The sequence below is a fragment of the Lemur catta genome, chromosome 2 (genome assembly GCF_020740605.2).
Source record: "Lemur catta isolate mLemCat1 chromosome 2, mLemCat1.pri, whole genome shotgun sequence".
Lineage (NCBI taxonomy): Eukaryota > Metazoa > Chordata > Mammalia > Primates > Lemuridae > Lemur > Lemur catta.
In genome coordinates, this window is record NC_059129.1 from 137175056 (window position 1) to 137191762 (window position 16707).

Consider the following 16707-nt stretch of genomic DNA (forward strand, 5'->3'; position numbering starts at 1 on the left):
AGTTTCATGGAAAACCTTTTTAGGATTTTGATTGACATTACTTTGAATTGGAAGGTTGTTTTGAAGAGAATAGACATGTTTATGATATTGGACCTTTTGGTCTATATTAGTTATGTATTGCTGCTATAACAAATTACCAAAAGCTTAGCAGCTTGAAACAGTACAAAATTTATTATCTTATATTTGTTTTAGGTCAGACTTCAATGTGAATCTCACTGGACTACGATCAAGGTGTTTGCAGGGCTATGTGCCTCTTTGGAGCCTCTAGGGAGGTTATAGTTCCTTGCCTTCCCCAGCTTCTAGAGGATGCCCACATTCCTGGGCTCATGGCCCCTTCCATCTTCAAAGCCATCGATCCTGTCCTTCCAACCTCTGCTTCTCTGACTCTGACTGACTATTTTGCCTCTCTCTCTCACTTCTAAAGATGGTTGTGATAACACTGGGCCCATCTTCATAATCTAGGGTAATCTTTTCATGTCAAGGGAACCATTTCAAAGCAACAATAATTTCATCTGGAACCTTAATTCCCCTTTGCTATATAACCTTATATATCACAGGTTCCGGGGATTAGGATGTGAACATCTGTGGCAGGGAATTATTCTACCCACCCATCTAGTGAGGTTTTTTCTTTCAGTTAATATATTTTTAAGTTCCAAAACTTGCATTTGGTTCTTTTCCTATCTTCTATTTCTTTGCTGAGACTGTCTATTTTTTCGTTTGTTTCACGAGTGATTTTAATTGCCTGTTGGAATGTTTTTATGATAGCTGCTTTAAAATTCTTGTTAGATAATTCCAACATTTGTGTCATCTTGGTGTTGGCATCTGTTGATTTTCTCATTCGAGTTGAGTTTTCCTAGTTCTTCGTATGACAAAAATTTTGGATTGTGTCCTGTACATTTTGAGGATAATGTTATGACACTCTGGTTCTTATTTAGATCTTCTATTTTAGTTGGCAGTTAGCAGGTTTAAGTTCAGAACACACACCCTGGCCCACTTTTGTGGTTTGTGGTTCAAATATCAACTTAGTTTTCCAAGGCGTTGCGATGCTATTTTGGTATGCCCCACTTGCGTGTAACCCAGAAGCCAACCTGAAACCTGGGCTGTGTTCCTCCCCAGAGTTCAATTCTCAAATCATTGGCTGTGTTCATGCCGGTTGGTTTCACACACGGGCCTCTTGGGAGAGCACCCAGGACTTCATGCACAGATTTGAGAATCCTTTTCCTCAGCTCCCTTCTCTCTGTGATTCTTCTACCCCAAACATACACACCCTCTAGCCTCTGCTCAATATTTACCAAGTATAGGCAGGAATGATGGACAGGTCTCCATCCACAGTCTCCAGGGGATGTGAAGGAGTAACACCTCTATTCATGTTAGCATGGGGCAGGTATGGTTGATTAATAGAATTTTATCACTTTTTTTTTGGTGAAAGTTTCATATATCTTGTTAGAATTATGTATTGGCACTTTATATTGTCTGCTGCTATTCTTATACTTCCAAACATTAAAAAAAAAGTAAATTTGACATTTGAGGTAAGTTGCTGGAGATTTGGGGAGTGTATAAATATGTAATGATGATGTTCCTTTCCTTAATTAGGGGATTACTTAACTGAGTGCCTACACTGAGACTGGATCATTATTGAGTTGTTGTCTTTAAGACCAATCAGGAATTTTTATGATAATTTGAAAGTGTTTGGATTTGATAAAGAATTCTTAAAGCAGCATTCCTTCTGTTTAGTCTGAGGGAAGGAACTGGGAGAAAGCAAACTAGAGAGCAGAGGACAGTCCTATGAGAATGAATAGAGGGAACAATTTAGGAATTGAAGGGAAGAAAAAGGGAAGAGATAAAAAATCCCAAACGATAATAGCTGGTAGGTATCTGAGAAGACATGTTAGATTACATGGTAATGAGGTCATCTGTGTGGATGGAAACCTGCTCTCCCAGGATGCCACCACCTTTCAGAGGAGGGAGTGGCTGGTCAGCCTGGTGAGCAGGGCTGTACTCGTGCCAGTTGTGCGGCGGAGCGTGGCCAGGAAGTATGTACAGTTTGCCTGAAATCGGATTAGACACAAGCAATAGTGTTAACTTACAAATTTCTGTTGTACATGTTGGAGGCCACTAGAGCACAATTTATGCTGTTCTGAAATGTGTATAGGAAAAGATGAAACAAGTAAGATGATAAAACAGTAGGTTAAGATGAGGCTTGGAGCGAGAGATGAGGGAAAAAGGAACCCAAGATCACTCAGAAGCTTTTTTTAGTGTTTTCAGCTTAAGGCATTTTGGTAGATGATGGTGCCATTAACTGAAATAAGAAAAACTGGAGGAAGAGCAGAATTGTGAGAAAAAAAATAAAGAGTTTGGTTTTGGATATGTTAAATTTGAGAAGCTTATTATACTTCCAGTAGTGGAGTAGGCAGTTGGATATATCAGACTGAAGCCTGTCTACACTTGGGCTTTAATTTAGGGTCTCATCATCATATAGATGGTGTTTCAAGCCACAGGATTGTATAATATTATTAGAGGAAAGAGACTGGACAGAAAAAGAGAAGAGGACTATGACCAAGTCCTAAGACACACAAACATTTTGAAACTTGGCAGAGAGCCTGAGATGAAAACAAAGAGATTGTTATGTCACAAAAGTCAAAAGAAGGAAGTGTTTCAAGAAGGGAGAATTGGTCGTTCCTTTTAATTGCTGCTAACAATAAAAAGGAGTTGAATTTCACATTTTGGAGGTTATGGGGATCTTGAAAATAGTTTTAGTTGTGGAGAAAATCCAATCGGTGTGTGTCGAAGAGAGAATGTTGTGGACATTCAACTATGAAGAGTTCATTGATATTGCTACACACACACACATACACGCTCACCAATAGATAAGATAAAGAACAAATGCAACCTATAAATCTAAAAAAACCTGTGCTCAAGGAAAGGAACAGAAGATTCTGGAGCAGAGTGGAGTGCAGCCATATGGCTTGGCTTCTACCTCACCCTACTCCTCTGAAGTCCTTCTGGTGAGTCAAAAAAGTCCTGAGAAATTTTGCTAAAACTCTTGCTCCTGGGACATGAAGAGAAAGGGTATTTTTATCTTTTTCCTCTTCTGTTGGGAAGGTATAGATGAATGAGGAAAGAACTCAAGGGAGTGGACTTTCTCTGTTGGAAGAGAAAAATCCAAGCTTCACATTTAATTAAAGATAGGCTCAGAGCCTGGGAGTATCTCCTCATGGAAATGCATTATATAGTCTCTTCCTGACCCAATTAGTTGAAGTGAACTAAGATACAGGACAGTCCATATAATCTCAGAGGATAGAATGGGGCCCAGGGGATCTAACGTAGTCTATACGCCACCCAAGCTGAGCTTCCCTCCTCCCTGCACAACATTCCATCCCAGCTGCTGTTCTCTCTGACTACAGAAAAGGGGACAAAACATGAAACGCTCAGGCTAAAATCATAGTTTAGAAGCAAATACATGTTCCACACAAAAACTTGTACATGAATGTTCAGCATTAGTCATAATGGCCCCCAAATGGAAATAACTCAATGTCCATCAACTGATGAATGAATAAATAAAATGTAGCATATCCACACAATAGAATATTGTTTGACAAAAATAAAGGAATGAAGTACTGCAACATGGTTGAATCTTGAAAACATTGTACTAAATGTAAGGAGCCAGACACAAAAGACCATGTATGGTATGATTCCATTTATATGAAATGTCCAGAATGGGCAAATCCATGGAGACAGAAAGTAGATTAGTGGCTGTCTAGGGCTGGAGGTGGATGAGGGGAACTGAAGAGGAACTGCTATTGGATGTGAGATTTCTTTTCAAAATGATAAAAATGTTCTAAAATTGATCATGGTAATGGGTACACAATTCTGTAAATATACTAAAAGCCATTGAATGGTACACTGTAAATGGGTTAATTTTATGTTATGTGGATTATATTTCAATAAAGCTATTGTGTGTGTATATATGTATATATATATATATATATATATATATAGAGAGAGAGAGAGAGAGAGAGAGAGGGAGAATATGGTCTTAGAGATGGTGTGGTGGGGGGTAACAACCAAGAATTTATTCACAATATAGAAAAAACAACAAAACGATAAAATGTCTGGGCAGAGTCAACTAATATAAGAAAGTGAAAAAAAAATACAAAGAGTGTCTAGCAAGTGTGAAGAGATACTATAGAAAAAAGGTAATATAGTGCACAGAAAAAGAAAAAGAAAACTCAACCTAAAAGAAATCACGTCTCAGGTAATTCCTTACTATTTGTTCATGTTATGGAGAATGTAATGAGAATATTAATTTAATAAGAGAGAAAAAAACAAAATTATAAGAAAAACAGAATGAGATCATAGGGATATTGCAGGTCTAAGGTAACAAAGGCTCAAAGCAACATCTTTACATAACAAATTTAAAAGTTTTTAAATGGTAAGGAACAGAATAGACAGCATTCAAATTCCAAGATGAATTCCAAGTCTATAATCCTTCCCTAATTTGAAATTGCAAAATCTAAAAAACTATGAAGACTGAGAGTTTTTTTTTAACCCACTTGGCAGCATAACGTGTCCTGAACAGATATAAGGTTATTTACAATCTTTGTTTTTATAATCCAACTTAATTTGAATACTTATATTTATAGTTTTATTTGACAAAAGATTAATGCTTTTGAATAGTAGATGCTGCCTAGGTTCTACTGGGAGTATCATGCAATATATAGGAATATGCATTTGTTATTTTCTAAAATATGAAATTATTTTGAATTCCAAAACATATCTCGGTCTGAGGGTTTCAGAAAGAGAATGTGGGCCAGTAATAAAACAGAGGAAATTATATGTCAATAAAAGAGACAAAGAGATTAAAGTAATTAGAAACACTAACAGAATGGAAAAAAAATGATCCAATGTAAGTATAATTGATGTCTCTGAAAGGAGACAAACAAAGGAAATAGAAGTATATTTAAACACCTAATGGAAAACATTTCTTTTGAAATGAAGAAAAAATGGTGTTCAAAAAATACTCTGTAATACAAGAAAAATTCCTGTGAAATATTCAATACCCAAAAGTTATGAACTTCAAAGATAAAGAAAGAGTTATTTAGGCAGCCAGGCAAAAAGAAGTAATTTACTTACAAAAGGAGGATGAAGTTGGCCTCAGACTTCACCACGGCAACATTCATAAAACACTGGAGTAATGTCTTCAAGTTTCTGAGGGGAAGAAAATATGCTCCAAGAGCACTATATTCAGCCAAATATGAGTTGAGTAAAAAATCAACAGGCTGACATTCTCAAATATGAATTAAATCAGGGAATATAACACTCATGAGCCCTGCTTAGAACATATTGCCTGACAATCAAACAGATTAGTAGCTTAGGCTCAATAAGAACTCAAGAATAGAGAAATTATGTTGAAAGAAATGGTGGTGAGCAGTGAATTCATTCAAGGTTATCCCTCTTAATTTACTTATAGAACCTCACAAAGGCTACATTTCATCAACATTTCTTTCATCCTCCTGAACAATATACAGACTTTGGAATATCTTAATTCTAGTTAATTCTCCCATCTTTCATGTTATTGTTGTTCAGTATTTTAGTTTTACTTAAAAAAAATTCCCTCTGAAATAATCATTCATCTTCTTTTACAGGCAATGCTTAGAGATTTTGACAAAAAGTTTTTCAATTTCCATGCTCATCACTGCCATTAATTGACTTTTTTCCTTCTCTGAACATATTTCAGTGAAGTAGGTAAATTTCAGTTTTCTTTTGTTTGGAGATATTTATATTTTGCCTTCAGTTTTGAATAATAATTTCACTGAGGACAACATTCTCAACTGATAGTTATGTTCCCTCTGCACCCTGAAGATATTATTTCGTTATCGTCTGGTCTCTGTGGATGCTTTTGAGAAGGCAGCTGTCAGACTTACTGTTGTTCATTTGTGGCTGCTTTAAGGTCCTCTACAGTTCATGACAGACGATGCTTCTGGATGCAGAATTTCCCTTTCTTTCCCCTTTTCCCCTTTTGCTTCCCTTCCCTTTCTTTTTCTTTTGAGACAGAGTCTCGCTCTGTCACCCTGGGTAGAGTGCAGTAGCGTCATCATAGCACACTGCAACCTCCAACTCCTGGGCTCAAGTGATCCTCCCACCTGGGCCTCCCAGACTGCTAGGGTTATAGGCGCCTTTCTCTTTCTTTCTATTCTCTTCTTTCTCTTTTCTCCTTTTTTCTTCCCTTTTTTTTCCTTTGTTTCCTTTATTTTCTTTTTCACATTTTTTTTTTTTTTTTTGCATCTCTGTTTCTCATGTATTCTCCTAGAGGAACTTTGGAATATCTACCCTTTCAAAAAATTTAAAGAGAATTTAAAATTTGATTGGAATTTTATTTAACCTAGTAATTAATTTGGAATAATTTTTTTTTGTGGGTGGAATGTATCTTTCTTTTTAATTTATTCCCTTTTTCTATTCATCCAATTATGACAATAGCCTGGCATATCTCAAGGTATTTTATAAGCAATTTCTGTAAACCTTTCTGGTGGTAAAATTTCTTTATATTTTAAATTAAATCTCACAGTAGGAAGAAATAAATTCAATGAGAAGTGCCAACTGAAAAAGACCTAAGCATTTCTATTGTTAATTGTGGAAAATGCTTCACTTTCTTCTCCTTAATTAAAATCTACATTTCTCTTATCAGTTTTGCTTTCTACATTTGTGACCCAGTGAATATTCAGGAATGTAGCTGATTGATATCGTTAGTAATATTCAATATTCCCATATAGGAACATGATATTTCTACTCATTTAAAAATGTCTCCCTATAAATGTTCATTTATCAAATCATCTTGCATAATTCTTGTTAAATGAATTTATAGGTTTGCTGTATTTTTCTATTTTGAATAGACTATTTCCTTTTTTTAAAAAAATCCACATTTTCTATTTGGTTATTGTTGTATTGAAGAAATCTGCTGATTTTTGTATTTTTTCCCATCTGGATAGGTTAGATTCTATATAGTACGTAGGGAAGTAGTGTGAAGGTCAAAAGAGATGCAAACAGCATCCCCAGAGGTTAAAAAAAAAAAAAAAGTATGGCCAAATTTGTGTTTAAGGACAGGCATATTCTAATTTATTAAACAAATTTAGATGACCAAAAAGTACATTTTATTTTCAAATAGGCAGGGGGGAAAAGTAATAATTAAATACGACCAAGAGAAAAAATTTTAATGCGTTTAATTCGCCTGCTAAAGTAAAGATTACATTTGACTGCATAAATATCTAGTTGCAAAGACTGAATCAAACTTCAATGGAGAAATAATTACACAGAAAGACTAGGTCTATTAAAATTGGTAGAGTTTGAATTATGTGCATCAAGTAATACTTAAAGATACTAAGAAATATACAGGGCAGAGTTAGTAGAAATCATTTTTGAGACATCATGGGATATACCTAACTTAGAGAATCAACATCAATATTATAGGAATCACAGAATTAACATGAATATCTGAGGATAAAGTAAAAGAAATGATCAATTTATAATTTAGAAATACTTGGAAGATCTTAAGAAGCTGCCTGACTTTGTAAAAACACATCATGTCAGACTAATTTAATTCTCTTTTATGGCAGAATGACAATCCACAAAGATAAGAAGCATTTGAAAAACATAATGTATTTTAATTTCAGTAAATGTTTTTGTTCTATTGCATATGGCATGTTATTTATAAGCTAAGAAAGCGTGGTGTGGTGTGCTGTTCTCAATGGTTAGTTATCATTCACTGGTTCCCAAATGGATGCTCATGTTAACAGGCAGTCACAGGAATTCCTAGTGGAGTTCTTCAGGGTCAATAGCTTGATTGAAAACCTAAACAAAAGATTTGTGATATCACTTATTAAATCTGCAGATATTACTAAGTTATTATATATGCTAGTGTTGGTATTCAGGGCTAAACTTCAAAGCAATCTTGAAATGTTAGAAATAAAAATTCCAAAAAATTAACCAATACTAGTAGAGAAAATTTTAAGTTGTGAGGACTACTTTGGAGAAGACTTTGGGGTAAAACAGCTGCATGATATGGAAAGCCTGGGTCAATGGAAATTTGAAATTAAAAAAAAATTCCCGGTTATTTTGTGGGGCAGAAGTTGAGTTGGGGTGTAAGTGTCAAAGATGACCATAGACCAAAATGTGGTAGTAATAAAAAGTATTTGTTAAAAGAGAGTAAGGAAGAAATATGGAAGGAAGGAGGGAAGGGAGGAATAAAGGAAAGATGGAAGGAAAGGAAGAAAGAGAAAAAAAGAGAGAAAAAGAGAGAGATAGAGGCATACATAGAATCCAGGTGTAAGGATGTGGCATATAAGATCTAAAAAAGCCACTCTTCTACCCAATACTAGTCATGCTTCTGTTAGAACATCATACCTCATTTTGGTCAATGCATTCATTTTTAAAGGATGTGAAGAAATGGAAGTGAATTTGAAAAAGAGCAACAAGAACGACTGAAGCGCTTGAATATATATCCTCGGCCAAAAGGTTAAGAATTTAGTTTAGTTCAGACTACAAAGGGGATAGATGAGGGATGATTTCATTATTTTCTCAAGTATGTAAAGGATTTTTGTGAAAGATGACCTCCGTTGTTAATTTCTCTGGTCCATAGCAGATCAACAAAAGCACGAAGGAGCTTAAGTTTAAAGCAGAAAACATCAGGTTTGGGTGTAAGGCAGGTGTCTCTGCCATCAGGGTAATGGAAATGTCAAATAATTCCTAAAAGAGACTTCAGGCCAAGCCACAAGATGATTCTCCACATCGGATGGAACATTAGGCATGAAAACAAGTTTAGGAAAGGTGACCTCTATCAGGGGTCAGCAAGCCACACCCCACAGGGCAAATCTAGCCCACCACCTGTTTTTAGATGACCCAGGAGTTAAAAATGACTGTTGAATTTTTAAATTGTTGAAAAAAGTTAAAAAAATATTTCATGATATAAGAAAATTCTATGAAATTTGACTTCAGGGTCCATAAATAAAATTTTGTTGGAGCACAACACGTTGTTATTGTGTGGGGCCACTTTGGTGTGCGACAATGGAGGAGTTGAGTAGTTGCAATTGAGACAAAACCCGACCCCTGACCTTGTATAACACACAGACTTTACCTCCAAACTCTAGAAACTTTCCTCGTTGTAATAGAAATGAACACCCCTGGGGTCAGCTGACGAATATAAGTGGCACATCCTTTGAAGTGTCTTGGAGAGTGATTTGGGTCCGCAGGAGAACACGCCAACGCTGCTGCTGCAGTAGGGGTAGGAAAAGGAAAGAAAGTCACCTGGGGCCGGGCCAGCCAGAAACTGAGACAATTATCCAGTGAGGGAAGCAGCTGTGGCTGTGAGGTTAATTTATTTTTCTCCATACATGTCCTTTTTTCTTAGATTCCCTTTCCCTACTTCCAGCACCCTGCTCTCTCCCAGGTTCCCGGAGTTCTGTTATGCCCTGAATCGCACAAGTGGATCCAGGAAGGATTGAGGCTGGAAGGGGCCACCAATACTGTTGAGGGGGTTTTAATATAGACGTGGTGTCATCTGGATTTTTGGTCAGGTGTCCTCTTACTTAGCGTCCTCTTGGATCTGTGCTTAGAATGGAATTCCCTGAGAGCAGGAACCTGATCTGCTTTATCCCAGGTCCTGGAACAGTGCCTGGCATACAGTAGACACTCCATAATGCACCTTTGCTGAATGAATGAATGAATGAATGGCTGTGCTGACTATTTATTATCTGCGTGGTCTTGGGCAAGGCACTAGACCTCAGCCTCCGCAGGTGTAAAACAAAGATGATAGCAACTGTGTTGTATGTTTTATTGAAAGCAAGATGACATAATACATTCAAAAAGTTAGTTATTACTAATATCCTGTTAAACCCTGCCTTTTTTATAGATAATACAATTTATGCTAAAGTAATAGCAACTTAATTAATTTTTCCTGTTGCAATTACTTTAATTTTCAAAGAAGGCCAGAAGGAAGAGCTGGAAAGGAAAGACATTGCTGAAAATGTCGTCACCCAAACGTTGACATCTCTAATCACGACATTTCAGCAATTGTGTTGAAGAGATACTTTTTAACATATCATGACTGTCCCAGGGCTGCTCAAATCCCTTGTGACTCTGTTTATATATAAACACTGTGTTGGTGCAGTGGTTCTGGTTGTCTCTGGAAGCTGAGATGTGTCAGTTTCTATAGAGTCTTACAGAGATCATGTCTTTTTTCCCTTGTCTTGAATATTACTAGTCCTGGTAGCATTTTTCCAATCTCTGGCATAAGCTGAATTAGTTACTCTAATCTGGATTGAAAGTTCTCAAACTTTACTGTGCATAAAATCATTTAGGCAGACTGTTAAAATGTAGATTCCTAAGCTCAAATCCAAGGAATGCATGTTTAGAAAGGACCCCAGGTGTGGTTCTGAGAAATACTGTCTGAGAGAAATTCTTTGGACCTCAGGACCAGCCCACTGTACTGCCTCTGTTTCTTCAGACCTGGCTTTTGTTGGGAAGTGCCTACACAGCCTAGTTTTCCTTAGTTTATATGTTAACATAATCTCTGCCATATGTCATAGCCACATTTGAATTATGTGTCCCAGGACTGTAGCATCCATGGTAGAAATTGATGGTCAATCCCATTCCAAACTTTAGCTTCCAAGGAACTTAATGTCTTAATTTATAAACGGTAATATGTTCAAAATGTACAAGTATTACTTTAAAAATATTATTCCCACAGCTAAATTTGAGAAAGCACTTTTTCAGAAAAATATTTTCCACTGAAAAATATGAGTTTATAACTTCCTGAAGCAATTTTAAGGTGTTTATGGAGATAAAAGGCAATGGTTAAGGTGCTCTTGGTTCCAGCACATAGGTGCTCGGTAATTTTGGGCACTTTAATTACCGTCTCAAAGCCTCCATATCCTCATCTATAAAATGGGAAGAATTACAGCACCTAGGCCCCAGAATCTCTGGGAGGATCAGACAAGACACTGCACGCCCAGCTTTTGGCCCTGTGCTTGGCACATGGAGAGCTGTCAGGAAGTGTTAGCTTATGTTATTATTCCACATCGTGTCTGCTGGTGTCTGCCTGCTCCACAAAGCTGAACAGACGCTGAGGTGTGGGGTGTTAACCCAGAGGTGATTATAGACTTACTGAGATCAGCACTATGATTTTTGAGCTCTGGACTGAAACATTTTGAATGATAGATGGGGTCAGGCAAGACCCTTCCCGGTGAGGAGTCGCAGCTTTGCTTTGTGTCTGATGCCCAGAGGTATCCTTGCATCTATTTCAAAGATGCTGTTATGGGTGGTGATATTTTTCCATTAGTGTAGATGTCACCAAAGAGATTGCCCACTGGCCCATTCCCAACAGGCTAAGACTGCCCTTTCGTTTGCAGCCACAGTAACTGTTTGCAGAACCTGACGATGCTCTTTGATGCTCTCTGCCTTTAAGACTCCATTTCAAAGGATTCTGATTGCTGGCTGCCAGGTGTACCACTGGTGTCCCCAGCAGCTCACAGCTCCCCTGCCCCTTTTGAAGTTGTGGCTATTACACTGCACAGCTAAGTCCACACTTTTCTGTACTCAGGGCCCATGACTGTCATGGTTATGCAATCACCAAAACATCTCACAAAGGCCGTTCATTATCTACCTTCAGCTGAGGCAGAAAGGTCAGCCCTTCACCGGCTCTCTGTGCATCACTGTCCCCACCCACACACGGCATTCTTTTGCTCGCCTTGCTTACCCTCCTCGGTATTTATGATTCCAAGGACAGAGGTTTCTTGTCACAAACGCATACTGTGTGAATCACAGAGCTGAGAACCCACACCAAGTGGTTAAGGCACAGATGCAGCAGCTTGTGGTTTTTCTTTCCCCCCTTTTATGAGGCAACAGACAAGTGCAACAGAACCCTAATGGGGTTGGTAAAGAAAAAATTCTTCTATAAAATTTAATTACCCACGATTGTTTAGAACTGAAAAAAAAAAAAAAAAGATTCTCGGCAAAAGAAGTATAAAAACACAAGGTGCTGTGCTTCAGTTTACAGCCTGCAAGCTGCGGAGCTTGCACATGCGTGAGGAGCTGGATCAGGGACAACGTTAATGGCATTGATCAGTCCAGGCTGCTGACTTTGATGAGTAAAGGACAAATTTTACACAAGCTGCGAAGATGGCTAACCTTCACGGCATTATTTTTAGCTCTGATAAACAATAAAGAAAATCCTCCTTTCCCTCTCCATGTTTGCTAAATAACTATTGTGTTCTTCTCTGTGGGTTTGGTGCATTTTTCAAAAACAGTTCAGTGATGCCATGCATGAAAGGCATCCAAAATATCACCCACCAGGAGATTTCAGCCCAGCAGATATATGGGCGTGTGGGTGCGCCCGGGAGTAATCCCACCACCTCGCTGAATTCCCAGGTTCTGCCGCCCTGAGCCCTTCTCGCTTTAAATTGTATGTTTGTTTTTATGTGTTGGCTTTTATGCTTGGTAAGTTATAACCCTGTAGGGGCAGACCCTAAACCCCATTTAAAAAAAAATCAAATTACTTTATACCCTGAGTGCATTCTGCAAATAAAATCGATAAACAGAAGCTTCCCGTGGATTTATGGAGGCTTAGAAAGAAGCCAAGGAGAGCTACAAACTCTGTATCAGACAATGGACACACTCCTGGTTAATCCTTTCTAGTGGGTGTTTTTCATTAGAAATGCCTCCAAATGATTCATCACATAATTGTATTTTGTACAATATCTTCTTTTTTCATAAGTGCATATGATAATTGTGCTGGCCAGCTTTTTTTGTTTTTTAATCTATCTCCCAGTTAATTTGTAGCAGCCTACAACGTTGCTTTTCCCTGCGTCCTAATTACTCAGTTGCTCATCACGGGCTGCAGATGTCCCTAGCAAAATTCACTGTTGTGACTCTTCTCCTGCCTACTTTCCACCAATTCCATTTTCTCTGGTAACCAGAGCTGTGCTGTTAGGATTCTTGTCCCAGTTTCCTTATCCTGGTCATGGTCCTCCCACCCATTCATCACTGGCCACTGTTCTAGGCTCTGAGGGTGTGGATAAAGTTGCTGCCCTTGAGAGGCTTATAGTCAAATGGGGAAGAAAAATGAAAGCAGTTGACTTGTAGCATTGGATCCCAGGGAATAGCAGAGCCATTTTTCGCCAACACTGTCCCCTCCTCCACCCCAATAAAACACTAAAACATATGCACCTTCATATGTAAATAACCTAATATTTTCCCATAACTAGTAATTTGTTAGATAACACCATCAAAGAAACTTTGCAAGGTGGTGATAAATCCACCCTGTACTCACCCGTCTCTCTAATCCCCCTATCATGAATGGAATAATTGCAGTAATTTTCATTGAATCTTCATTTGATTATAACCACAGAGCTGGTTTCCCTCTGGTGGGAAGGAACTATTTAAATATGCTGACAATATCCCCATCATAAGTTTATGGTGGCTTTATTTTTCTCATGAAGCTATATCATGCATTGTATTTCCATTTAAGTCTATTTCTTTCAATATTCTGAACATTTTAGTCATATAATGAATGTTTAGGGTATCCTGTTAGATAAAGGACCCTGTATGCTATAATCAGAATGCTAATTTCTTAAAAATATCATTTAAAAACATTTTGCACATATGCACGTACAAATGAGAATTGAAGGGTGTGCACACAAGCAAATGTGGTTCCAGATGGACACATTTACTCAATTTAGTATAAAGGTATTTTCATATTTCTGAAAACAATGGGTGGTCTAAAATACATTCATGCAATATGGATTAGAAGCCCCCAGTCATATGGTAAGTTGACACCTTTCTTCAGTGTTGGGTTGGGCTAAACTGTTCTAAAAAATGGTAGTACTCTTCTATTCTGTATTTTTTCCTTCAAGATAAAAGAGACACTTCCACTGAAGTCATGAAAAAAAAATGGCCAAATCTTTTAAAGTTTTTGTAGTAATTAATTACATAATTACCTACAAGGCATGGAGAAGTTAGCAGATAAGTCAAAAGTAGCAAACTATAAATATTATCTGAATTGCAAGATCAAAGGTTGAAAGCCTATGTAAAATCATTTTATTCAACTAATTAAAAACAACTGCTCACAAATTCAGAAGGTTGAGTATACGTACAATGTGTGTTTATCCAAAAAGTAGCTAAATGTGACAAAGATATATTTATTTTCATTCTGTCTACCTTCTTGGAAATGATTCCCTGATTTTATGAACATTTGTCTAAAGCTTGGGAACATATTGAGAATGCTTACAAAAAATGATATACAGCTTCCACTTTTGTAAAAGACACACTTCTATAGATTAGTAAGACATAGATGTCAATGCATGTGTTTAATTAGCCTACTATATTTTAATTGGGAGAATGATTTTCATTGTTTTTGTGTTTAGAGTACTTTTCTGTGTCTAACTATACAATTGTCACATGGATGTGGGTTTGAGCATATCAATAAAAGACTTGTTTTTTTATACATCCACTTATTATTTATTGATTGTCTTTTAAAACCATACTTGTTTTTGTAATAGGGCTAATATAATTACCAAAATTAATTACAAATAAAAACAATAGTGCACACTTTCCTATTTTCTACTTTCAGTCTTTGATCTATATTTAATTTTTCTTCCCCTTTCCTTATTTGTATTCATTTTGATGCCTATCAATTTGTTTCTCTATTACTGTTATTTTTGCAATTTTCTGGTTCCTTTATAGCTTGCACTGCTCTCTTTGATCTGCTTCCCTTCAAGCTTTATTTTTGGTGCTGTTTTTCATGTTCTATAAAAAAACATTTTTGCCCCTCTTCACTTTATTCTTTTGATTTAACTCCTTCTTAGAACAAGAACAGACTCCAGCTTTGAGCAAACAGGTAAATGTTTTTAAAAGAGTAAGTCCTGAGAATCCTTGGCTTTGCGCTGATGAATAGAAATGGTTGAGAGCTTACTTCAAAGACCCTCAAGAACAAAGAACCTTTTCTGAGGCCACAAACAAATCCACCAATTCCTCCGGACTCATCTTTGCCAAAAGATATGAGCTAATGACAGGACAGAACAGTCTTGTAAGAGTAGCCAAGTAGGCTTGGGAACAAACATATCCTTGACATAATAAGGGGAAAACATACTGTTTATCTCTTTAATAACCATCTTGAGGAAAATTAATGTTACTTTGTCCTTTGTGCAGAACAGTAATTGGATTGTGTGTTTCATTTATATCTGGACAAAGGCCAGGATATTGAAATACTTCTCAATATTAGATTTTCTTGTTTAAAAATTAGATTTTATTGGCATTCTCTTTCCGAGATTTCTTCATTAAAAGCTTCATTAAACATAAATCTTCTTTTACACAGCAGAAAACAAAATTATTTTAAGGAGGTCATTTTAAAAGTCTTTTGAGAGGGTGGTACTAAGCTTTTTAGGGGTGCCTTGTCTCTTCACAGGGATCTGGCATTCCAGGGATAAAATAATAATTGACTTTGCCTACACTTGTCTATTATTAGTGACATTAATGGTTGAAACTATGTAAAAAGGAACCATGTTCTAGAGTCTAAGGTTGTTAGAAATATGTTTTAAATATTCTGGGCTAGAAGTAGGCTCGCATAGGCTTGATTCAAAGACACTCAAACTTTGGGGGCCTCTTCTACCTGGGAAGAGACGAAGTCATCCTTCAGGGAGAGGGAGTTTGCATAGATACTGTGCTAAAAAGTACAACTAGGCATTAAGTACATATATGTACTTAACTTTGATTATGGCTTCTGAGAAGGAATGAACATACTCGTTACAAGGGCAACAGGGAAAATAACAGGAACATAGCTTTCCCACCTTAAAACTGTTTCCCACTCCTCACTCCCTGCAAAAAGTTGGACAGGCTCACTTCTCAGCACTGTGCGACATAATTTTCTGGGCAGAGTCTGTGCAAGCCCAGTTTTACCCCTGGTCTCTAGACGCTCCATGTTTCTGGCTCACACCTTTCCTCGAGAAAGGAGATAATTAAATGGTTTGTTTTGAAAGGCCTTCCCCACCGGGCTGCAAACTTCATGTGTAACAAAAATAAACAAATACAGTGTGAGATGTCAACAGGGGTGAGCATAATAAAGAGTGGGACTACCTAGAAGAACTTAAAACTGAGATAGATGTGTCCATGTTGAAAGCCTGTAAAGTGAGACAATGTATTCCGTGATGATTGAAAACTGAGTGTGAAACATTTATCATTTCTCCCAAAAGGAGAAAATAGCAACGGAAAAACCTGGCTGTCACATATGAGCTTCTAATATTTCATTAGTTTCTACCTATAATCTTTTTTAGGAAAATTGTAAGTGAAATGAACCCTTCTCTGCTCTGGACAAGAGTCTGATGGGTGGCCGGTGATGACTCTCGAGACTGAGAAGCGTGGGGGGCCTGGGAGCCAGCGCTGGGTGTTGAGGAGGGGCCCAGAGGAACTGGATTCGAAGGCTCTGGAAACCTGGGTGGGTTGGAAGCACCACATTTGGGGAGAAGGTGGAACGATGGACCTGAATTCCAGGCCAAGTGTCAGCAAGAGTCGAGGTAAGAGGCGAAATGGAACAAGTGGCCCTCAGGAAGAGGTGCCTGGAGAGAGTCTCCAGGGCCACTTAATGTAGGTTGGCAGCTCTTATAGGGCCTCTGTGGCTGAGCCCCACGGGGTGAAAGCCAGACTGGAAGGTGTGAAGCTGGTCCA

At 37.6% G+C, this 16707-nt stretch overlaps 1 protein-coding gene across 1 annotated transcript in view; it reads right to left on the minus strand.

The window, feature by feature from the left end:
- Window positions 1–7638: 7638 nt before the first annotated feature.
- NOX3 (NADPH oxidase 3) overlaps window positions 7639–16707 on the minus strand; it is a 55630-nt gene continuing 46561 nt past the window's right edge. The window contains exons 13-14 of the mRNA XM_045544623.1: window positions 9117–9263; window positions 7639–7845 (exon numbers count right to left, since the gene is read on the minus strand). Coding sequence (XP_045400579.1) covers window positions 9137–9263 — 127 coding nt within the window. The 3' untranslated portion in view covers window positions 7639–7845; window positions 9117–9136. The remainder of the gene's footprint in view (window positions 7846–9116; window positions 9264–16707) is intronic.